This window comes from Centrocercus urophasianus, unplaced genomic scaffold (assembly GCF_019232065.1).
Source record: "Centrocercus urophasianus isolate 14NV4802_14NV808 unplaced genomic scaffold, USGS_Curo_1.0 seq_24, whole genome shotgun sequence".
In the NCBI taxonomy this organism is placed as follows: domain Eukaryota; kingdom Metazoa; phylum Chordata; class Aves; order Galliformes; family Phasianidae; genus Centrocercus; species Centrocercus urophasianus.
Window position 1 is genome coordinate 12,365,625 of NW_024884800.1, and position 25,327 is coordinate 12,390,951.

General features: G+C 40.0%; 1 protein-coding gene across 3 annotated transcripts in view; it reads right to left on the reverse strand.

Moving 5' to 3' along the window:
• Positions 1-2,153: 2,153 nt before the first annotated feature.
• Positions 2,154-25,327, reverse strand: part of ZDHHC15 (zinc finger DHHC-type palmitoyltransferase 15) — a 28,655-nt gene continuing 5,481 nt past the window's right edge. For 2 of the 3 annotated variants that reach the window (XM_042825077.1, XM_042825079.1), the window contains exons 3-12: positions 24,147-24,241; positions 23,345-23,465; positions 22,441-22,510; positions 21,735-21,767; positions 20,597-20,717; positions 18,475-18,607; positions 17,204-17,330; positions 15,698-15,807; positions 9,075-9,158; positions 2,154-7,808 (exon numbers count right to left, since the gene is read on the reverse strand). In XM_042825077.1, coding sequence (XP_042681011.1) covers positions 9,115-9,158; positions 15,698-15,807; positions 17,204-17,330; positions 18,475-18,607; positions 20,597-20,717; positions 21,735-21,767; positions 22,441-22,510; positions 23,345-23,465; positions 24,147-24,241 — 854 coding nt within the window. In that variant the 3' untranslated portion in view covers positions 2,154-7,808; positions 9,075-9,114. The remainder of the gene's footprint in view (positions 7,809-9,074; positions 9,159-15,697; positions 15,808-17,203; positions 17,331-18,474; positions 18,608-20,596; positions 20,718-21,734; positions 21,768-22,440; positions 22,511-23,344; positions 23,466-24,146; positions 24,242-25,327) is intronic. The other variant, XM_042825078.1, reaches the window with a different exon arrangement.

A 25,327-nucleotide genomic window follows, 5' to 3' on the forward strand; every position in this document is an offset into this window, starting at 1 on the left:
GATGCGGCCCCCTTTGATTTGCACTCTTCCAAAACATTCAGGGCAGGCTGTATGAATCAGATTAGACATTCATCTATTTGCCAACTCTGTCCTTCTGATCTGGGGCAGTAAGTACAAAATATGCAACAAGTCAACTAGCTAGCATCTCATTTTAATCTAACTTTGAAAAACGGACAGATCAAAACAATACAGTCTGTTACTCCTGTTACAAATGTCCATCTTCTAGGAAATGCAGGATTGTACTGCGCCCTCACAAGCCCATCACAAGCAGGTGCTTCTTACTTCTTGTCAAATGGCTGAAGGTAAGCATCCCACTGAGTGGCCTGGCTGCTCCAAACAGCGCTGCTAAGACAAGGAGGCAGGATTCTCTGAATCCTTTTCTTGGTACAAATGAGCCTTCTCTACTCAATAATAATTCCAGTTAATTAAAGTTGTGTAAGGCTTCCAGAGATAGCCAGTGCTCAAGGGAAAACATTGTAAGACCTAGGAAATAAGAATTCACAAGTATAATAAATTAACCAAAAATGGTTTTAATGCAGTCCTTGCCTGCGATACAGTATAAACCATGCAGGCTTTCTAGTATAAACCATAATAGAAAATGACAAAGCAGAATGTACAGTACATTCACCTGTAGAAACCATACAAACACGTGGAAAATGCTAGTGAAACACACACAAAACAATCATATTAAAGACATTTGTTGGACAGTAAAAACAAGTATCCAAAGCTTTTGTAAAAACCCCTTTGATATCAAAAGTATCAATGCTGGCAACAGCATTAAACTCCTGAACTCTACGCTAAACATCCACATGCTGCCAGCAGGCTGTTTGCAACGTTCCCTGGAAAACATTTGCTTTCTACAAAATTAAGGGATCAAACCACAAAGCTCTGAGTGTCATTCCATTATTGAACAGAATAGTGTTAGCTATGCAGATCTTACAGGCTCAGGATTTTAATAAATACCAACACCAGGCCACACTGGTTACCTCCCAAGCAACTGAAAGCAATAAATCAATAAAAGGAAGTTTATTATACTGTTCCAAATAATTCAGCAGCTATTGGCACAGAGCCCAAGAAGCCAGTTGTCCTTGATGTGAAAAGCTCTCTACACTACAGTGGTTTACAGAGAAAGCTCTGGCCCAGCTGAAGAGGTAGTATCTTGGCTCTCAAATGGAGCTGACTAGTCCCAAAGCAGCTGTAGGTTCGTGTCCTGCTTCATGCAAGGTTTCCGACCAAATCAAAACCATCCATCGACACTAATGAGCCAAACTGCTTTATTTTAAAGCAACATAAAAACAGCTTCTAATGCTGAATTCTAACATACAGAGATTTGAAATCTAATCCTGAGAGTTAATTAAGTTTTATCTTTGAGTTACCCATTTTCAAATCAGACAAATGATTCTCAGCTGAAGAGCAGCTGAACAGAGAGTAATTTACAGCAACTTCTCTGTTTTCTATGTTAGTAGCCAGAGGGAAGCTGGGACAGGGAGCACTGGAGGCTCTCAGCTCCAACACTGCAATCCCAAATCAGTTGGAATAGCTCAGGTTGAGACATATATCAGTGTGCACAACAGAAGTTACAAGTGAGCATAACTGAAAGAAGAATGCCTGCACATGGACTTCATTCAGATCAGCACAAGAGTCCCACCTACCTCCTCACGTAACCTCTGAGCCAGAAATACCTCCTCTGCTCCTCCCTGGAGGCCATATCTGCACCAACCCAGGAGCTTCATTACATCAGCACGATGTCAGATGCTGATACAAGAATCTGATGCTTGTGCACATCCTGGGTCCTCCAGGAACAGGCAGGGAAAAGAAAATAGGCCAACATTTTCAAAAAACCATGGAATCTCATTTCTCTTAGAGAGGAGAGTGGTGATCTGAGGAGTGCAGCACACAGCTCCAGTTCAGAAAGACAGAGAGGACAAACACATTTTTTCCTCCCTACGCTTCCTGTAGCCCCAGCAAGAAGTTTAAGCCCAGTAAGTCCTGAGATTACAGAAATGCCAGCAGGTGTAACACCTCTGATTTACATCAGCTGTTTGATATTAGCATTTGATGCAACCAATTGTGTTTGGTTTTTTTGGTTTGTTTTTTTTTTTTTTTTTTTTTTAAGCAGAGTTTAAATAAAAACAAAGAATAATCTATTTTTCTTTTTTTTTTTTCTTAACAGAAACCTACTTTTTTTTTTTTGAATAAAACAGTGGTTGTTATTCACTAAAGGTTTAGCAAATACTGCTGTAAATCCTAAAACCTTATGCAGAAAAAATACATATTTCAAGCAGCATGAAGGCATAACCAGCTTATGTGCTCATACTTGAAAAGTAAACTTACATTTTACTTCATATGGTTTACAATTCAAACTGAAGCTAGAAAACAAAGATTTTTAGGAAACAGTGAAGCAGTGCAGAAAGTTGCTCTGAGCAAAGCAAGCTGAACAAAAGGAATCACAAATCAGTCCCTGACGAACATGAAGATTATTACAAATAAAGTACATGGCCCAGCTGTTCAAAGTGACACCACTCCCCTTGTTAGTATCCAAACAAAACCGCATGAACAGCTGAAAGCTGAGATATTTCAACTACATATTCAGGAGGAAGAGCAAAAGGGAAAAGAGAAGTAGAGCAAGAACAAAACTAAGGGCAGGCACAGTTCTCAATGTTAATTACCAGAAAAGGAAATAAGCATTAAGCAGGAAGGGTACATCATAATGCCACAGCCTGGACATGCTCATCACAGCCCAACTGTTTGAGGCCGTTACTTTAATGAAAAAAGCCACTCTACCATGGAGATGCTTTAATTGGTGGCTTCAGAACAAGTGCTTTGTAACAAAACAGAAGCTGACAGAATTGGAAAAATATCAATAAAATCAAGCTATTTTCAAGTAGTATGGATCAATTTTGAAACTTTGTACCAGAAGAGTCACGAAAATGAAAATGTGACTCTGAGTTAATTAATTCTGGCTTAATAAACAACATCAACAGTACCTCCTTAGCCTGCTAATTCAACACTCTCATGATTGAGCCAGCTATGCAAACAGCAAATCTGTGCTGCTGGCTTATCGACTGCATCGGAGGCAGCTGGTCCCTGAATGCATTGCAACACATCTTCCTTTATGTCTAACTAGGGGAAAGAAAAGGTTAGTTTCTACTTTTCCCTGACATTTTACATTCATATTATGTTACAGAGTTTACACATTAAGTTTTGTAACTAACTACTAAGTTGTGCTTTCAGTCCAGCATACAGAATATAAAAACTACAGCTCTTACAGATTTTGCTGAATCACACTTCTGGCTTGTTCCAGGAAGTAAACATTCATTGCTGTAGTGCTATTAAAAAGCTTCCCGGCCCCATCAGCTACAATACACTACATGCACTAGTACAGCTTACTAACACATACAGTACTACTCCTTGATCAGAGGAATACAACCATCTTCTACTCCAAAAACACTGTTCTGATTCAGCAAGAGAAAAAAGGTGCAGTGCAGTGATGCTTACCACAGTCCTAATTCCTTGGACAGCACTCACCAACCAAAGATAGGACTTTGCACAATACAATCCGCAGAGGCATCAATATGATGCCTTCTCTAAGAATATAGCCTACCTGAATGTAAATGGGAGAGATGGGAGAGGTGAGGAGGTGGCTGTTAGTGGTGAATTATTTTGGAGCGTTAGCCTAAGAGAACAGGGATAAGACAGGGCAGCAGGTACAACAGTGCAATCCAGCAAGAGAATTCTTTCTTTCACATGATGGCACCCACTTGGAAAAGCTCTCACTCCCACGATAGGAAGCATTTATAAAAAGCTTAAATAGAGACCATGAAAGGCCAAAGGCAAGGTGTGTCATCCACAGGCACCAAGCACTGCTGTGCCCGCAGCCTGCTGGCAACATAGAGCGCTCTCCCACCTCCCTTGACTACACCAAGCTAGGCCAGCACAATTGTTCTCCACAGACATATGCTTCTACAATGCCTGGCAGTCTGATACTCACTGAGGACAGAAGTTACTTTGGGCCTCTTCCACAATGTATCACACAGACCGAGCCCACGTACCAGTGAAGGTGGAAATGCATTTTACCCATCCAAGAGGTACGTGCACTCAGCTGAACACTTCAGCTGCTCTGTTACCTGCAGCAGTGCCTGCAGACAGCCTGAAGCATTTGTTTCCCAGTGCACTTACCTAGCAGACCTGGCAGAACTTGCATATACTACATTTTTTGTATGCAACTTTAGTACAGAATCTAAGAAAATAAAGTGAAATAATAAACTAAATAGGAACCCAGCTTTAAAGTCATAGGTAGCAGGAGGCGCAGTCAAAATCACTGCTTTTATGCTGCCCAGATCTCTAACAGGTTTCTTAAAGCCCAAAAATGTCAAGTGAAAAAAACAGTGTTCTCCTTATTAGGTCATCTGCAGTGACGTTTGAAGCATCAGCTGCAGTAATGCATGGAGCAAACAGATCTCAGCAGCAATATTTGGACAAACAGTTTTTCCTGCAGGGATCCAGCTGCTCACTTACAGCTTTGGTGAACACCTCCCAGAATTCTCACTGCAGCTTTCTGCATCAGCTCTGACCCTGGGAGGCAGAGGAGCCTGCACGACTGTTCTGCTATCAGTGGGGATAGAGTTGATTTTTCCTTCGTAGTGTCTGCCACAATGCAGAGTTTGGCTTTAGGAGAACAGCAATGCTGATAGAACACTGATGTTTAGTTGCTGCTGAGCAGTGCTGCATGGAGCTAAGGACCTTTCAGCTTCTCTACTCCTTGAATTGTCCTGACAGCGAGGGGACAGAACCACAACAGCTGATCTCAACTAGCCAAATGGACATAGCATATCATATAGCATCACGTGGAAAAAAACCTGGAAAAATCATGGGGAATTGGCTGAGCGGGCAGCTGCTGCTCAGAGACTGATGATATATCTATAATTATCATTACTGTCATGCTTTTTTCCTCTTCCTTTTCTTAATATATAATTTGTATCTCGATCCATGAGTTCTACTTCGTTTTTTTGTTGTTGTTTTTTGTTTGGTTGGGTTTTTTCACATTTCTGTCCCCCATCCCACTGGGAGGGTGTGAGCAAGTGGCTCTATGGTGCTGAGCTGCTGCCAGGTTAAAGCACAGCACCCACTGCCCTGGAATTCAGCATACACAGTGCAATTAGCAGAGCAAGTATATGTCTTTCAATTAAGCAGAAGAGAACAAAATGGAGTTTGTTCAGTCACTCAAACACACCGGAGTTTTTTCTCCTTCAGTTTCACATTCCATCCTGAAGCATTCAAAAACCTGAGTGGTGCAGATACTGAAGTGGCCCTGAGCTATCACACTGTTGATCACTTTTACCTGCAGGAGTGTTTGTGCATCTGAGCTGCTTGTAAGAAAAAGGAGAATTTGCCATAACTATGAGCAAGTCCATTTAATAAGAGTAAGATGGGGACAGATGCCAAAGCATCGTTTAGGTAGTTAGAAACTTTTAAAGCTGCTTCTAAATCTGAACTGGATAGCTGCATTATCATAAATATATCTGTTTCAATAGTAACCACAAGACAAAAATGGATTTTACTTACTAACTAATGAACAGTGCTGCATCTAGACAGATGGTGGGGATGCAGCCCACAGTTCTTTTAGGTAGCTCTTCTGCTGCTTTGCTTGGCAGAGAAATGGCATTAAAATAATGACATGGCTGTATACAGAACCAAACCTCAAAAGGACACAAGACCCTGCTCAGAAAACCCTTGTAAATCCACACAGCTTCACACAGCTCTGATATTCCTATCTGAAAATCACACTTCAGCTGGCAGAATGGAACAGTCAGCAATTTATCCTCCTGATTTATATACAAGGAATTTAGAGTTTTAAAGGCACAAATACACAAGTAACGGTGCTAAATTCCTACACACTTCCTACAGCAAATAACTGGCACCTCCTTTGCATGATCCACCTCCAGAATACATTTTACTAGAAACGATGTGATCAATTCTAGTGCTGCCTTTCACAGCTTAAATCTGAGCACCAGATTCATTCACAAGAAATGCAGGTTGAGATTTAACAAGAAAAACAGTTTCAGTGGTCAACAGCCACCTGGTGACAGAACCACCCAACCAAAGCAGCCAAAGTAGGGACACTCCAAGAGCGTTCCATAGAACTCTGAGGAAAAAGGAAAATAAGTTAGACAGGGAGAACTCACCCTAATTTCTGAGAACTAAACCTCAGCAGTAGCAGTTTTGCTGAGTCTATCGCCTGTGCTACTCCTAAGTACAGCCTGATGTATAAAATGCCACGTCCAAAGGGCACGGTTTATATCCTGCAGTTAAACATCTACTCATCAACAAAACATCTCCACGCATCTCTTCTGTGCCACTAACATACTGCCACTGGTAGCACGACAGAGGAAACAGAGGAGTCTCAATCTGCAGCCAAGGCCTTTGTCACCAACAGATACTTAGATCAGATGATTTCTCATGACAACTGCTTCTGTTGTTAAAGCAGACACAAACGGGCTGAAGAACAAACAGAAAACCAGGATAGAAAATGCTAACAAATGATCTTAAAAGTAGTATACCAATTCAGTAAACATGCACCTTGTTCCAACACGAGAGATGGAGTTGCCAGCTCTAAATCATGCAGATAAAATAGTGACTTGGATCTAGAAAAATACATATAATCCTGCCAGCAAATTCTCAGTTCCATTCCTCACAGTAAGAATAACAATACATTCCTCTAATTGCAAATGGAGCAAAATAAAGAATCTAATCACCTCTTGGTCCTGAAAAACCTTTTAAATATCACTCAATACATCTACTGAGGAAGTATGAGATAATTCAGTACATCACAAGTCCCTTCAGTGTTATGGGGCTGAAATCACCTTTGTGGAACAGACAGTCCAAGCGTGACTGTTGGAGCTAAATATTCAGCACACATTTCCAACTCCTGTGCTTCAAACCTACATCTTCCTTTCTGATTTCACAAACAAGATTTTCCTTGGAACAGGGGCCTGGGAACGAGTTGATAATGCTCTGATTACCATGCAAACACTGTCCTTTTAGCCCTAGGAATTAATGCACGTTGAGCTGCCTAAGATTCCTGTTTGCGCTTTAGGTAACTCTAAGCAGGACTGAAGGGCACTGTAACTCAAACTGTAAGATATTTACACTGCCCCAGAAAAAAAAGCATCTGTGGCCACAATATTCTTGAATCTTGATACTGGCAACGTGATTGTTCCCTTTCCATACACAGTTGCACATGTATATATACACATTCAGTGCTTTTTCTTTCAACACAAATGTATCAACTATCAATTTAGTGCCAAATTTAAGTGAATCTGTATCTCACTGAGTGGAACAGACTCAGAACTTTAAACATATTAGAAAACGCCACCTGGCTGAGGAGGTTAGAGCATCAGTGTCAGTGTAAATACCATCCCCAAGAATATTATGGCTTGGAAGAATTTTGAGAACTCAAGTCCCTGATGCTTGCAAAACAAAAAGGCCTTTGGAAACGCACTCGCATCAATACTTTTTTTTTAAACCTATTTTGAATAAAAAATATATATTATTTATAAAATAAAGAGAGCAGGCCAAAGAAGATTGGCCAGAATCACTCTGTAAAACTGCTCTGTTCACTCCATAACTTCAACTTATAAAGCCTTGAAACATCTGGATTGCAGGATTTCTGGAGAAGCACTCTAGAATGCAGATTCCAATCAAATGATACTTCTTGATGCTTTTACATCTTAAAGATCCACTTTTCTTCTGCCTCTCAAAACTGAATTCCATGCAGAGAGAAGGGATGTTGACTCCTGAGAGGGAAGCTGAAATGTAAATGAAGAAAAACATGCAGTGTAAACACTGATTTGATGAAGAGTACGTGTCTTCTAATCCCAACTTTCAACACCATTTTAAAGCCATGCAGAATCACAGGGAAAATGCTACCTTTTCACTCTGAGTGGAATGGCAATATATAGTTCTCAACGACTACCTACAGAAGAAACACCATTTTTATTTTTTTTCTCAGTGGCAAAAAATGGAATTGCATCTACAACGTGCAAGAAGCCCATTTGTAAAAATCCCAAGTTGTTCTACTAATGTGCAGAACTAAGCAGTGGATCACACAGCTTTACCATACAACACCGAGTTATTTACGGATCGTGAAGGATCCTTTTTAAGGATCAGAAGGATCGTGAGGCCCTGCTTTCATGGTCTGTATTCATACTGAAAATCAAGATCAAGCGAGCTTTTGCCCAGAGCAAGTAGACAAGTTCTACCTAACTACTCCACTTCCTGCAAGAGGGATACTAGAAGATACCCAGGGAATCTTGGTCAGCAGTACTCCACTGTAGAAATACCTCACAGTGACCAAAGAGGACACTGTCTGCAGCTTAATGCACGAGTACATATTCAGGATACTTCCCCACAGCTTTGAAAGTCAGAACAAATTACTGTTAAGTATTAATGCTCTGACAGCAACACCTACAAACCAGATTATCTTTGTATCCAAGTTTCTTAAGAATGAAGAAAAACAAATAGAATAATGGCTGATGTGGGCATTACAAGCTACTTTCATTTATTCCCAAGCACGTGGAGCACACAGTGTGGCTGTTCTCAACCTCTGTTTCTTTTTTTCAAGATTGTATCTCCACCTTCCCACACCTCTCATGAAGCACAGAACAGTCTCCCATTCTTGTAACCGAACAGCTTAGGGGAAAGAATAAGTCCTGCTGCATTTACCATAGGAGCTGCAGGGTGTGTACCTTCCCTTACAAACTGCTTTTGGCTCTTGTGCAAAACACTCAAACATACAGCCCAGGGCTACCACTATTTTTTATTAGGTTCTCTTAAACAATGTATTTCTGAACATACTGGTGAAATACTACCATGCATGGTTTCATCAACACGATATTGTGGCAAAGGGGCATCTGCCCCTCCATGGGCACACAGCTGCACCAAAGCCTTTGAAGTGTTAAATGACTGCCAAATGCCATGAGAGGTAGGTGACTGCTAAAATCAAAATCTGTTCCAGGTTACCTACCAGATTCCCTGCAGAGCAGCTGTTTTGAAGATAACAAAGAAATACTGACCTTTCTGAACAAGCCTTCTACTGCTGTCGTTTTCAAACTGCTATGTCTCCCTTTCTATGGCAAGGGACGCAGCTTCACCAGAATCTATACAATGAAAGACAAAGTAGTTAGATAAGGAAATCTGTCTTTCTCACTACAAATATATTTGTCACTAAATGTGGGAGACTGTTTTAAAGAATCACTGCAAAGAAATTAGGCAATCACTTGTCAGAGCTAACTGAATGGCAGTTTTTTAAGAGAGATTACTTTATTATTGGCTTCATCTGTTTCATAACCGTATCACAAATTGTAAAGCTGCTACGACAAATAAAAATCTTTCTATTTTAATGAAACATTTCAGACCATTCTGATCAGAAAGTTATATTGCTTTACTTCTATTGTGTGAGATGTAATCTGGACACTCTTAAGCTTAGAGCACTTCATTTGCTGATGCCTTACCAAAAAAGAAAAAAAGCAAGAAAAACATCATTTCCCTCTACAGTGCATTCTCCCCAAACCCTTCTGTCAGAAAGGAGTGAGGGCACGAGAGCTTAATGAACCAGGAAATCATCTTCTCTGAATACAGCTGCATTAGTACAGAAGTGGTCGAAACACATGACAATACACTAACACATAGTAATGTACCACTATATGGAATATATCACACGTTCACGATATTTTATTCCTAAACATTTTCATTTGCAGAATAAAAAAATGAATGCAGTTCAAATCAATTGGAAATCTGAAAGTAGTTCAGATCAGACGTCAGCCACAGGAAGGCAGAACAGAAATTTCTACTGTGAACTTACAGAGAGAGATGGAGGCAGTCAGGCATGGTTAATCTGGTGAAGCAGCAGCTCGGGGTCAATCTAATGGCAGTCTGCAACTACTTGTAGACCGTTTGAAATAGCAACTGGTCTGAAAGCAGCTCCTACTTCATATTTACTGGAATTAGCATCCTGCTAATTGCAGGCAATAATTACACTTTGCTCTACTGCAGAACTGTATTTTGACCGTAATTAATGCACAATAATTCCCAAGAAATCTGTATGCAAATCTACGTGTAATCTATATGTAGATCTATCTTCACAGCCTGCCTAAGAATGAGGGAGATTATCGTCTCGTGCCTTTCCACACCTGCATGGTTAAGTGAAACAAACTGCCTAATCAAAAAAAAAAAAAACACAAAAAAACCAAGGCAAAAAACCAACAAAACCCAAACAAACAGAAAAATCACCCAACAAACCACAGAATTAAAAGGCACCCAACAAAACCCTGAAAACATGCAGGACCTGTAGGAAAAAGATCTAATTCCCACACGTACATCTTTAGAGTTGTTCCTCTGACTGCTTAAACCATACTGGTTTTGCTAAATATATTTACCCACAAATTTGGTTAAACTGATGCAGATTCCTCTGCAGGTTCTCCTTCACAATTTAAAATTAGAATGCAGTCACTGACACAGGGTTTAGCTTTGCTTTACGTTCATCTTCTGCCAGACACAGTTTAGATGTTTAAATCACGCCTGAAATCCAGAGATGCAAATCCAGCCTTCTGTCTGCGTTTACTGCGTCGCACAATGCACTGCTTTATTCCCTGAGCCACCTCTGCTCTCTTCCAACATCTAAGCAGCTTTTAAAATTTCTCGATGGACAGAAATATAATCCTTACAATCACAACAGATGACTTCTCTGCTCAAAGGACTGCTCTGCCAAATTAGCTGGTATCTCAGGACATGTCGCTCCTTTAATTAGGCTCCTACCAATTTGAATTGAAATTCAAAGCAGATGCCTTCAGATACCTGAAGCTTCATCGGCATTAAGAGAGATCATCAGCTTCCACCTATTGCTCAGGATATGTTGGCTTCTGCTGGAAACATGTAACTTAGTACAGATGACAAATTTTTGGAGAGAGAACAATTTGGGAAAGATTTGATTCACATCCAAGCCTTTTGTACAAGCCAAAATGAAACATATAATTAAATTATTAATCACTAAGAGATGTTGCTATAAACGTACAGAAATGGCTGTGCTATCCTGAGCTCCACGAGACAAAGAGTGCAAGCATTCACAGTACTGACACATCCACATCCTCAACCAACACGTCAAATGTATTATAGATGAATTCTTTGAAAAAATGATAACCTTATAAGCTGCCAGCTTATGATTTGGGGTAGCACTCTGGCTAGACAGATTAAACAGATGCCTGTGAATAAGAGATGAGCATTAATAAATCTGTAAAAGAATCAATTTACCGTGTCTTCGGAAGCAGGTGCTTTCAGTCTCTCACTAAGAAATGAAAAAAAAGTTCCCCACAATACTTTTTCCCATCTAAATGAAAGACTGAAAACCTTAGCAAGTCAAGGTACACGTAACAGAAACCCAAACTGTAAGGACACGCTTAAATATTTGAAAAAAGAACAACCTTGTGGATAAAATGAAGAAAATGAGAAAACTGTGCCCTTGAGAGGCACCATCTTGAGTACTGCATCCGGATCTGAAGCCCCCAGCAAAAGAAACATGTAAGAGCTGTTGGAATGGGTTCAGAGGAGGGCCACGAAGATGATCAAAGGGCTGGAGCATTTCTTCTTCAAGGAAAGCTTGAGGGATTTGGGCTTATTCAGTCTGGAGAAGGCTATGGGAAGACATCACTAAAGCATTCCAGTACTTTAAGGGAGTTAATAAGCAGGAGGAGGACCAACTTTTTACATGGTTTTACTGTAACAGGACAAGGGGGAATGGCTTTAAACTAAGAGTGGAGATTTAGATTAGATGACAGGAAAAAAATGTTTACCCAGAGAGCAGTGAGGCCCTGGCATTGGCTGCTCAGAGAATTGTGGATGACCCATCCCTGGAGATGTTCTAGGTTGGATGGGACCCCAGGCAGCCTGATCTGGTGGGGGGCAACCAGCCCATGGGTTGGACCTAGACAATCAATAAGGTCCCCTCCAACTTAAGCCATGTTGTGCAAATAGCCCACGATGAAGCTGCCTCACCTCCTTGCTTTCAGTTGGGCTTGTTTGCTCCTCAGGAATCTCCACGTCCCCTTATGTTCATCAACCCTGGTATCTATGCGACCTGATTTTAAAACGTCTTTATGCAGACACAAAATAAGTAGAGTGGAAGTAATACAGTGCAATAATGCAACTGGGGAGGAGAACAACACAGGTGCTTAACCAAACTTCTGCACTCTGCCCTTTTCATTATTTCTATGGCAGTTCGCTCACACTTCTGCATGAGCAAATTTCTGCATGGAGTGAGGGACTGATGAGGATAACCTTCTCTTCTCCTACTATATAACAGTTGCATGAACAATTAGAGGTGGAACTCCAGGAGACAGACTACTCTGAAATACAAGAGAACAGTTGGTTATTATTCTGATCCTGATGCAGCTGGCAGCGCAATCTCCTAAGACTGCAGGACTGAAATTGCACAATCACAGAATCACCAACGTTGGAAAAGACCTCCGAGATCATCCAGTCCACCTACCACCAGTATTTCACTTCTGAACCATGTCCTTTAGTACAATATCTAGTCATTTCTTGAGCACCTCCAGGGATGGTGACTCAGCCACCTCCTTGGGCAACCCATTCTAGCACCTGACCACTCTATTGGAGAAGTTTTTCCTAATATCCAACCTGAACTTCCCCTGGTGCAACTTGAGGCCATTCCTTCTCATCCTATCCCTATTTACATGGGAGAAGAGACCACCCCCACCTCACCACAATCTCCTTTCACAGAGTTGTACAGATCTATGAGGTCTATCCTGAGCCTCCTCTTCTCCAGACTAAACAGTCGCAGCTCCCATATCTGAACTTTTGTGTTTACTCAGCTCTTGCTTTGTCTAGGTGATGAACATCCAGATGGCAGGAAAAAGAACTGACCTGGTACCTGTCCTTATACACCTCTCCCTCCCCAAAAGCATCTTTTATAATGATTAAAATGACAAGCACACATTTCGTATCTGCACAGGGAGAACAGAACATTAATGAGTCCAGAGAAAAAGCTCCAAGATTTGTATTTGAAAACAAACTAAACAAAAATATTTTACATATTGAATTGTTGTTATTGAATTAACTGTGACCCTACCTGGGGGTCATGAGAGACACAAAACCTGCAGAGTGCAACATTTGGGCATCCCTGTCTGCTACCAAGCTTTTTGCTGAAAGCTCATGTGCCTCACTGTGCTTGTGATGCTGAATCGTGGACAGGCTGAAAGCTGCCTTTCTGCTGTGAGCTGCTCCAAGACCCACAGCAGCATCCAGTTGTGAACCATACACTGATAGCTAGCCATCCATTCAAGAATGTGTGCTCAGCCCATTTTCTCACTTTTGTGTCTTTATACTGTCTCAGGTTGGCTTTTATGAGACAGTACGACATTCTAATTCTACTACTGTTACAGTTTTACAGGCTCTTGGAATAAAATTGCAAATCATTTTTCACACTGACAAAGACCAGCTATTTCACAAGCACTACAAAATGTGGAACTTCATCTAAGCTCCAAGTCCAGATTCCGGGATCTGACTTGGCCAAAGCTCCTATCACTGTCAAACATGTTCATAGTTACGGATTTTTTTATTCAGAGAGTTTTTATGCTTTGTAAAACTTGAAGAGCTTCAGATTAATTTCTGAAGGAAATTTTAAGCATCATATGTAATACACAGAGACACCATATTCTGTTATTTTTGCAGTCAACTTGTGTTACCTTATCACTGCCAAAATATACTGAACAAAACAGGAAGAACAGATAGTTTTCTAGCACACAAACACTAACTAATTAAAGCAGTTTATCTGAAGTAAAACTGAAATGCATCTCTTCAGATCTAGTCACGAAATCCTGGAGAGCACATTTTCCCAGCAGTATATGCAGCATGCCTTGGAAAAACCACAGGTTGTTTATTTTGCAGTGGAGTAACTTGGAAGAACAGCTGCCACTAAGACCTAACCAGAGACTGGAGTGCAAATAGCGTGCTGCTTGGATGACAAAGCTCATCACACAGTACTGCACACATGTACAAAAAGTCACATGGAAAATTCTTGTTTCCCCTTTTAACCAAGAATGTTGGTTTCCTCATGGGTTCCTACACATATGTTGTGCTCGTATCATTAAACAGTATACCATGAAAGGGAATATTACTGCACAGTTTCTGAAAGCCATTCTGAAGCAATAAAATGACCACGGAAACAGTGTCTCTGAACAGTACAGCAGCAGTATCTGGTTCAAAAAATACACTTGCTTGATGTGCTAATTACCGTAAACTTAAGATCAGCCATACATCCACCGTTCTGTAAAAATGAAAAGAACAGTGCAATTATGGTATTTCTTTTAAGAGTATCTAATTGTCTTTCATAAAATCATTGAGTTGGAAGAGAGCCCTAAGGGCCACCTGGTCCAACCCCCTGCAATGAGGGACACCTCCAGCTCCATCAGGTGCTCAGAGCCCCATGCAGTCTGACCTTGAGTGTCTCCAGAGATGGGGCACCACCACCTCTCTGGGCAACCTGTGCCAGTGCCTCACCACCTTGATTATAAAAAACTTCTTCCTTACATCCAGTCTAAATCTCCCCACTTTTAGTTTGAAACCTTTCCCCTTGTCCTATCATAACAGACCTTGCTAAAGAGGCTGTTCCTTCCTTTCTTACAGTTTCTTCTTATATTTACTATAATGGTGCAGTAGAGTTGCTGTCAGTGTTATCGTTATTACTATAAATCTGGATGGCATCCTTGGTCCTTAAAAATATAACCAAACATGAGCTCTTGCTTAACTTTGTGGCAGGATTTTGAGCTCTTGAACACTGTCTCCAACATTAACCCTGATACTCTGATACATATTGTATTCTCCAAAGACCAAAGGTTTGATGATAAATATGTAAAAAAACCCAAACAAACATCACCTCAAGTTCAAGCAGAGAACAGTAATTGATCAGAGAACTGCAATAAGTCATTAAAGTAATTTTGGATGTATTCAGCAAAAATCAAAGAATGGATTCACATATAAGGTCCTTTTCCTAATAGGATACTCATAGGGTAAAACGTACATAACCATTTTGGAAACGGATCCAATCTACTGCATAAACAAGGCAGTTCACCTAGAATTGCATATGTTAATTTTATGAAGATGATGTAGCACGTAGCTAGGTACTGTCTAACCCACAGATGTTATAGCATCAACACCAAATGAATTTCTGTACTACTGTACTAAGGGTGAACAAACAAAGTATGAAGTAGCTAAATGTAAAACCACATTTGGGTGCTTGCATGCATACTCAAACTTTCAGTGGATAAATGCACATAAAATACTGGTCTTTTCATTCTTATAGAAACAACCTCATGCCTACAGTAACCGTGCTGCATACAAGGGCATTTACACATAAATACACCCTGTTTGTTGAGATTTCAATTCCTGTCTGCAACATCTGAGTAACAACCTCTGAGTACATTTAATTGTAAGTACAAAGCCACAACTACATTAAAAAAAAGGAACTGGCTTCAAAGTAGGGCTTATTTTTAGTCTGTATTCATTAGTCAAGTCAGAGACACTTAGTGATTTAGCCAATGCTTTTTTTTCATTTGATTAGCTGTTGTTATTCATGCATTAGTCACTGAGGTCAAGACACAACTCATTTCCTTCAGGGCTACCTTACCATGAGGCTCCTCATCTATTCCGTCATCTTCCCACTGCTCTTCATTTGACAGAAGAGGATTCTGAGCTTCACACAAAGCTCTCATTGGAAAAAAATGTCCATCACCCTGGCTGTATAGCAAAAGACCGAGAAAGATGCTGTGAATAATAGCAAGCAATTCTCAAGGATTATAATTTCTACCTTTTTATTTGCAAACAAAGTTTTCTTTCACCCAAACATCTGATATTTACTTCATATGTTATGAAGTTTCGAAAAGCACTGTATTTATTTCTTGAGCCAATTGAGAGACCAAATATCACCAGTGAGCAGTTTCAAACCTGAATTCCTGCAAACTCTTCAGAGACTGAAAGTTAAAACCTGCAGTCCAAATGAAGTGATTTCAGCAGAATTTACATTCCTAACTTGATCAGGTTCCTCAGACATAAAGGAAAAAACTTGTGGCCAGCTAGAAGTGAGGGGAGACCGAGGAAAACGTTTATGTTTAAGGAATGATGATACCCATCTTATCCATTTATACCATCGACTCTTCAGGGCAGAAATTACACTTCCACATTCAAATGATGCCAAGTAGAATATATTCCCAATCTTAGTTAAATGTCACTGAAGGACAGGTGAGACTTAGCTGTAGACAACATGGAAAGAAAACCCTCTGCAAAATTCTAAAATTGCAAAAGTTGTTTTTGTTACAAACTATGAGTTCACATGTCTGGATATCAAGCAAATGATTGAAATTCAAATTCATGTAGTGTAAACAAGAAAAGTTAAAAACCAGATGTTACAGTTTGCTCTTCTCCATTCCACAACACCCACATTCCAGCAGTGTAGAGGAGCTACAAGCTCGCTGAAGTGCCTTTCTCTTCTGATGAAACCATCAGATCTTTTCCTTCACCCAAGCTCAGTTAGCAGGGTGTTCTCTCCAGAATTACTATGCTCACTGGTAATGTGCCTCTGACTTGCATGTCAATGTTTTTCATTAATGGAAAGGTTTGCTTTGCTGATCTTTTCTCACTGACAACAAAAAACAGATGGCAATTGGGATGCAACCTGGTCTTAAACTTACACACCACTACTTGAAAAAGTTGTGACTTGCTGTGCTCAGTAGTTACTTTACATTGTGTCCAATAACTAAAGCAATTTGAGTATACTTTACTACGGGTCTATTAAGTGCCAAAAACCATCTTCCCCTAAATTAAGCAGCATGAACTGTTTCAGTCATAGGAGGCTGAAAGACAAAAAAATCAGCATCTCTAAATGAACATCTATCCACAAGTCACAGGAGTCCAGAAAGATCAAACACCCTGTGCAGTGCGTTTACCTGGCAGAAAGCTTTCACTTCCAGACTTCTTGTGTACAGGATTAGCACAGACTGTGCTGGCTGGTGTTTTTACAGCAATGTGCAAGAGCAGCCAAGCCACAAAATCACTGCCATCATATACAAGGCTGTATTAGAGATTTAGAAGTCAATCCCTTGTATCAACTTTTTGCACGGACTTGATTATTCCTTACCTGGAGGCAATAGGTAGTAACCACAGCTTTTTTTCTTCTCCAAACACTTGCTGAAGATTTTTTACAAAGCCAAGATTGAATCCATTTTTATCCGGGCCATTCTGAAATACTGGAGTTGAGAAAGCCTCTACGTATAGATACAATGTCAGAGAAGAAAAAGAAAATCAATGCCAACTACACTGAAACAGATTGTACATTGCAGGCACTTGAAGTGAGCAGGATTTGCCAGATTACAAACTGGCATTACAAAGATACAAAGGGTTTTCATTTTTTTGCAAGACTGCAAAGACTCTGAAACTGAAGGTAGGAATTTGGTCCTGCACACGAACTGTATGAAATAATCAAACAGACTGATCTACAGAGGAGAGTTAAAAGACCTCTGCATGAAACTTGCTGAACTTCAGCGGGAAGAAATTTCTAAATAAAAACATGCAGAATTAAGTAGGTCGGTCTTAAATGCATATTTCAGAAGTGGCACTGGGGATTTAAATCGACTCATTCATTAACGATATAATGAACAAGCACTGGAAAGAACCATGCACAGACTGAGCCTCTGTCACGATGAGAAATAAAATTAGTAAAAGGAAAAGGGGGGAGGAGAATCTAGAGGGCACTAGAAACAAATTCATCTGCCTTCTAAGCTGCTGCAGAGGTCTGATGTTTTGGGCTGGATGAGCTTCAGCGACCACCAAAACGAGTTTAAAAGTTAATAATTGTACAAAATCTGAGTATTTGCTTAAATTGTTGTCTCTGTGTTTTCTTACAGAACTTCATCCAAAAATGTTTAAGAAATAGAAGACTCAGCTGAGGAAAGAAAAAGAAATCACTCGATAAAATCATGCTGGTCGAGACCTTTGTTTCATTGGTATAATTTTGTAGTCCTAATTTCTTTGTCTTTGTCAGTGAGGATGGACATCGTTTTTCCCAGCTTTATTTGGCTGTCTTAGAATGCACTCTAGCATAAGCAACCATTACTCCTGAAAAGCCACACTCATTTCACAGCAAATGTAGTTATGCACATGCATAATTAGACACTTGTATTTTAAGGCTCTAGTTTCCCTTACAAAACTTTCATCACACCAGTTAAAAACACAGCTTATTTGCAGTGACAAATTTCTACAGTATTGTTCCAGTGCCCTACATCCTCCTCCCCTCATAAGCCAACAGGAATATACAGAAATAGACCGAAAATGTGTGTTCTTTTCCCCCTCTCCCTTCATATAGCAGCACTTAATACTGCATCTCCCCTAAAGAAGACACAAGAGCCTTACCTAAAGTAGATCTGTTCCTACTGACAAGCCAGCAATGGTAGCCAAACAGAAACATGAGGCTAACAAAGAACATAACCGCCAGAAAGAGAAGGAAAAGGATATGAAATTTGGAACGTCCATTGGTCAGTTCACCCTAGAAAAAAAAAAACAACAAAAAAAGATCAGCACAGGACAAGTGATAAGAACAAATAAGAGCTGGACATTATTTGTTCCTAGTGAAGCTATCCTTTAAAACTCCTATTTTGTTGTATCAAATTTATTTTAAAAATGTTGCACATTACTATAAAGAGCACAAAGAGACAATGGAGAAATGACCCCATTCCTTTCCCATTCCCAACCAAAGCTGAAGGAGTGGTATTTTGATACCTTTTGTATGCAACAGAGTCAGTACAGTCAGCTTCCCACCTGGGCACCAGAATGTTTTGTATCCACAGTGCAATAGGCAGGGACAAGCTCTTGAAAGTCTCATTTCCATTTTGCTGAATGCTCTGCGCATACATTAAATACTGCACCACTTCCAATATAGGGGATGGCCAAAAACCTGAGCTTTTCCACAGCTGTATCAATCAAGTAAAGTTAGATCTGAGTAGATATGGTTTGGAAAAGTCAAAAACCAAGCAGGACCCTGAAAGCAGAAGAGACACTCCATTTCCTTCTATGTTAGAAGAGTAAAGTGCCAGAGATCTTCATAAGCATACACCTACAGATGGGCTGTGAGTATCCCAAAGATGAAAAAAATTACTTCTCAGCTTATGCACAACACATGTATGCAGTTAGAGAATTGAAGACTCTGTGCCTTTCTTAGCATTACTAATAATTCCTGCTAGTGCCTTATGAGTATCACAGGAGGCACTTTATGTAGGTGATCAGCTGTTTAAAAACCAGAAATTATGAAGTTAATGCACAGCAAAGTGAAGTTACTTAAACAGTGCCATACAGGGTTAGCAGCACAGGGGACATTAAAGCAAAAGGTGTAAAGAGATACAAGGGCAGTCTCTATTGGAGCTGCCAGCTGGCACTGCCTGCATACAAATAATAACTGATAACTGCATAAGAAGCATGCTTTATTTTAGCCAACTTTATATTAAGCAAAGAATAATATGGGAATTAGAAAATGAACTTTTTTTGGCGTTGCTCAGTATATAAGTACAGATCAGTGCCAGGATGCTACACTCTGGGATCAGAGCAGAGAACTGATATTCTTCGAAAGTCTGAAGACCATCAGTTACTGTAAGCAGTATGGTAGCAACTCCAGGTTCTGCATTCTGCACCTCTTTATTTGCTCTTCCCCTAAGGGCAATGGGCCTAATCTTTAAAACAACAACACACACAAAGTGGAAAGAAATATGCCCAGGCAGTTCAGGAAACAACATAAAAGAAAACCACCCACCCACAATTAATGGCTTCCTGGTATAAGACAGAAATACACAGGAGGTATTCTTGTAACCACTTAAAAAACACTGAATGTTGACAGCTAAGAATTTCTACCTAGAAGATAACTCTTTCCATATCTAGGAGAAATCTGTTGTTAATGGCTTTTGCTTTTTGCTTGTATTTTAAAACGAGGAGGCCTGGCCAGCCAACAACAGCTGTATTGGGATTTGGGAAAATTAACCACATTCATGTCTAAGGTTAGTCTAACCCAACTCAAGCTGTGCTTATCCTGTGCAACACCTCTGACTTTGGTGGTATATCTGATGATACGCCCCAGTGGATGTTGGAAAACCACCAGAATATTTTTATAGATAGCAATCCTGAGCTCCCATTCGGTGAAATGTGTCTTCTTCTGAATGACATTTGAATTTTTTAAGCTAATAAACTTGTGATAAATTTCAAAAGAATTTGAGATGCGTATGTTTGAACACATTTGTATAAGAAAAGGAAATAACTTCTTTCTCCAGAAGCTAACTCTACAATGAGAAATTCCTGAAGATGATTTTCTTTGTGCATTTCAGACATACTGGAAGTTAAATTCAAATAAAGGCTGCAGAAGAAAAACAAAAAACCCCACATATGGAACTAAGACAGTCTGTCCTTTGACTGAAAGCAAAATTGTAGTAAGAGTGACTAAATCCCACCAGACTCAGAAGATACAAAAAAAAAAACAGATTCCATGACTTACTGTCCAATACTTAATGAAATACTTGAAGACTGTTGCAGCAATATACAAGCAATACAACAAAGAATAGGCTAAGAAGAGTAGAAAGAATTTGTAGTTAGAGAATCCAATGCAGTTATTCACCCTGGAGAAGAAAAGCAGAGTTGGAATCAGGATATATACAGCACACAGTCGTAACACAATGAATACTACACTGTGCAGGATGGAGGTTACCAAGCCTCGCGATTACACAACACAATTTCATTAATAAATAGCTCCCCTTAGCGTCGAAATGAAACAGAGCTGAAACCTGTCAGCTTTTCACTTGAAAATTTGTTCTGCCAAGTAAAAGCACAGTTTGTATTTTTGAATCTTATTTAAAGCTGGCACCACTGGTGAATTTGTCACAGAGGCGGTTCCTAATTACTCGTTTCTTGTCTGCAGAGGTAATCAGATCTGGAATTTCTGTTACCTTCTATTGGTGTGCAAAGCTCAGCAGCCAGACTCACCACTTGTTTGGTTACATACAACACAAACCAAACAAATTTCATTACAATTCTCCAAGCAGGGCAACTCTAACAAACAGCAAGGGAGTGCAGAAAAGATAGGAGGCATCTGTCTCATAAATTAGGTTCTAAAAACCCTCTAATTTTAAGAACATTACAGATGTTCAGGTGAGGAACCGTCTGCATTACTTTTCATTTCTGAGATTTTCCTTTCTTTATAAAAAAGGAGTTTAAGAGATTTAGTGACAGCAATTCTCAAAAAAAAATAAACTTCACGTATTCATGCATCATTCTACACAAACTTTGCCATGCACAAGTGGGCAGGCATCAATTCAGAAACAAACCAGGCAAATACTACTGATGCAACCACCAAAACTAAAGGCTAAGTTGAAGTTCCTTTACAGTTTGAACAGTAAGATGGAATCGGCAGTTGGGTTTTAAATTACATCTATACAACTGTCTTTTACACAATGTTAATAGAGAGAACGTGAATGATTTGTCTTTCAAAAATAACATACATTTCATATTTTATAAGTCTCCCAATGTAGAGGTACATGGTCTGAAGTGAAAGAGGCACACAGAAGCCATTCTATGTAAGAAATGGATTTAAACAGCCCCCTTTTCCAGAAAATTACAAACCACGATCTAGAACATACCATGGGCAGTGATGATCCATCTTTAGGACACACCTGCACGAGGGCAAAAAAAGAAAAACTGATGAGTTGTGTTTGGTAGTGATTTGCCAACTGCAGATCAATAGCAAAAGGCTGTGAGATGTTTTGTATTTCTGGGATGGGTCAGATTTCCACACGACCCAAGCGCAGGATGACACTCCCTCACTGATGGTTTTTAAAGTAGGTATCATTTTAAGATGGAACACTGATTACTTTTTCACGATCTAAAGATGACTTTGGTGTTCTGCACAATAAACCAATGAGGATGGTTTCTGCCCGCGGCGCTTAAAACTTCTGCCAAACACCACATGAAAAGGCCCAACGTGATAAAAAGTGAAAAATCACACTTTATTTTGACCTGCTACAGGCAATCAGTTATTGCTGATATATGAAATATCTTTCACTAGATATTAAGCTTTCTATCAACTTAATGTTCACAAATTTGTAGGTGTGGGAATTGCAAACACTTCAGGGACACATGCTAGTGCAAATACACTGCTGACTGGAGCTGGAACAGAGGAACCTTTACAATCAAAAGGTGTGTGAACAACTTCACTTTTTCTGTGCTGTAGGAAGCCTGCTTTGCAGGGGGGTTGGACATGATGATCTCTAGAGGTCATTTCCAACCACTACAGTTTTGTTATTCACAACTCACATAACTTCAGTGAAAAACAACCCATCAACTTACATAGCACAAACTGAACAGTGGTGGCAACGATCTGGTTTTATCAGCTGGCATCTATCACAGAATCGAATACCTGAAATTAAAGACACATTAATACCAAACAATATAAGTGGGGTTTTTTTTGTAGGTGGTTTTTGTTTATTTTTTTTCATATTAGTACTCAGCTCTTTTTCAAAATATGCATGTTCTTTCCTTTAACATTTTAAAAGATGAGTACATCTGCAGGTCATAATTAGATGAGCAATGTTCATAGTTCTTATAGAGACCAGCAGACTTAGGGAACCCTCACTGTAAAGCTTATGATCAGCATAAAAGCGATAAAAGAAAACCGTACACACCTCCACCCAGCTTCTAGATTTACCCAGACTTTAAATACATTCTGTTTTGATTAACTGCAGTTCTTTACTTCAGAATTCTTTGGCTTGTTTGCCAGAAGCAAATAGGTCAGAGCCTCCAACCTGAACATGGATTTCCCTGAAGCTTTGAAAGGAGTGCAGTATGCATTTCACCACAGAACAATTCCATCAAAGGATTTTTGGACCTTACACCCTGAATCTCTAAGCTAGATTCTATCTTAAGTAAAAATCACTACAGATTTTCGTATTATGCTATCATTACTACTACTAAACTAAGACAATGGAAGTAGGCTGCTGAATTGTAAGTACAAAGGACAGCATCTTGCTCTCAAAGCCAGAACACACTATTCCAGTGAAGATGCACTGCAGTCTCAAAGCCTTTTTGTTTTCCCAAACATAAAACCTGACAGATAAGACACAAAATTCTGAGTACAAGAACCATGCAGTGTCTGCGGTGGCATCAGGCTGACCGTACAATGTGGACTGCTAGCACATGCTACTTTAGTCTGCTTGATTAGATTCAGAGCAACAGAGCTCTCTGCTTTGCTGACCTCCACTCCCCGTTCTCGTGTACACTGGCAGCTTCCTCGCAATTTCAGCAAGAATTTGCCTCTGCACCTCTGGCCTTTCTTCATTTTCATAGCGTTCTTTGTCAGCGTAGGACATGTGGTACTGGAAGCAGAAGTCATGAGAGAAGCAGTTACTCATGGGGAACAGAGATGGTTTCTCAAATACAGGCAAGACTAGAAACATTTTGTCTCCCACTCCTTCTAACAAGACTACTCCAATGGGAAAAGGTGTGAGAAATAAGGGATGGACAGACAGGCAGCACACTGCGCAATGCATCCAAAAGAATTGCAGAAGTGAAATTAAGATCACAAAACAACACATTCGGAACTGCTGCCACTGCTGCTGCTTCAGACTACCTTTTTTCATGAATAACTTTAATAACAGTGAAAAGAACATCCTAAGCACTCTCCTTATGAGCAAGAACCCGTCCCACCAACAGTTTTCTATTGCTAACACTGAAATTATATTCTTGTGATTGGGATCGGATTATGGCAACGTATATTGGAAGTGCCACACAAACATCACCCTATTCTATTGCTCTAGTAACAGAGCAGTAATAGAATAGATACAGTAATAACCATGTCTGATTTAAATCCTGCTCTGTGGGTTGTCAAAGAATTCTCAGAACAGTAAAGGACTCAGTCTTCAGGTCACTTTAGGTCCCTTTCCATCTCCTCAGCAAAACCAATCAGTTGTGCAGATCAATTTGACTGTAGGATTTTTGAGTTTTCTTTAGCACCCTGCTTTCACTCTGCAATGAACGGGAAGTGCTGGGATTCTTACCTTTTTGCCTGGCTGAACCGGGAGAGTAAAAATAGACTTCCAATATGTCCACACAAAGAGCACAAAGAGAATATGGAATATTATAAGATAGGCCACTAAAACAAAAAACAAAAAACAAAAAAACAAGAGCAGAACAGTGACTTCGCAAAAGTTTTGCTTATGATGGGCATAATTCCAAACTTTCACAACAGTTACATAAAAATGGGGAAAAAAGGAAGATTTCTACTAGCAGCCAGTATTAGAACACAGCTAAACCTTACGGCCAGGAGGACAGCAGAATTTCAGGGAGCTGCAGCTGTAGTTAGGAATTACCCACCACACACACTTTCCCATCTTCACCCAAGCCACTTGTAGGAATGAGGAGGAAGACAGCTATGGGAGATCACCCCACAGGGCACAGCAGACCTGGTTGCTGCTGAGCAGCACAGAATCTCCAGGTCTGGGGTTCGGCTGCATGGAACACGCTTCCAACCACAGTACTTTACTGTAGTGCAATGCTCACCCATGTGATGTATTTTTCACCACTTAGGACATTTGAAAAGAACTCTAGCGGAGCTTTTCATCACCAGAAAAATCAGATCTCTTATTCAACGTCTTTTAAATTTGCCACAGTTGATACAATAAAACAAAACAGGAAAGCATCCCTCAAAGTAAGGAGGAGTAATCTTGTGATTACTGAGAAAGCACAGTAAGCTGCTGGATGAAATGTGGACCCCAGCATGACTCCGAGCAATCTTATCTTAATATACAAACTTGATTGCAAAGCCTTTGGATTCCCGAGGCATAGGGTGCTGCAGAAAGTCAAAGCAGAGCAATCCTTGAGCTACACAAACTGTTCAATTATTTCTGACTAAAACACATCAGTTAGAAGACAGTTTTATTTAAACATGCTATATAATCACATCATCTCCATTTTATCTGCTTCACTTAATCTTCAAACTCTAGCAAATTAGGATTGAACTACTGCATGTAAAAAGATAAGTCTACATGCAAGCACTTCCAACTACACAGACTGACTGAAAATGCAATTGGTATACAGAGGTCAAACACAGCTTTGAGAGTTTCTCAGAGTGATGTGCCGGGATGTGGAACTGATCACACGAATCAATGACAGCTCATCACTCTGAGATGCAATCCTCATCCCACACGCAGATGGAGCTCAGTTGATTTAAATCAATATT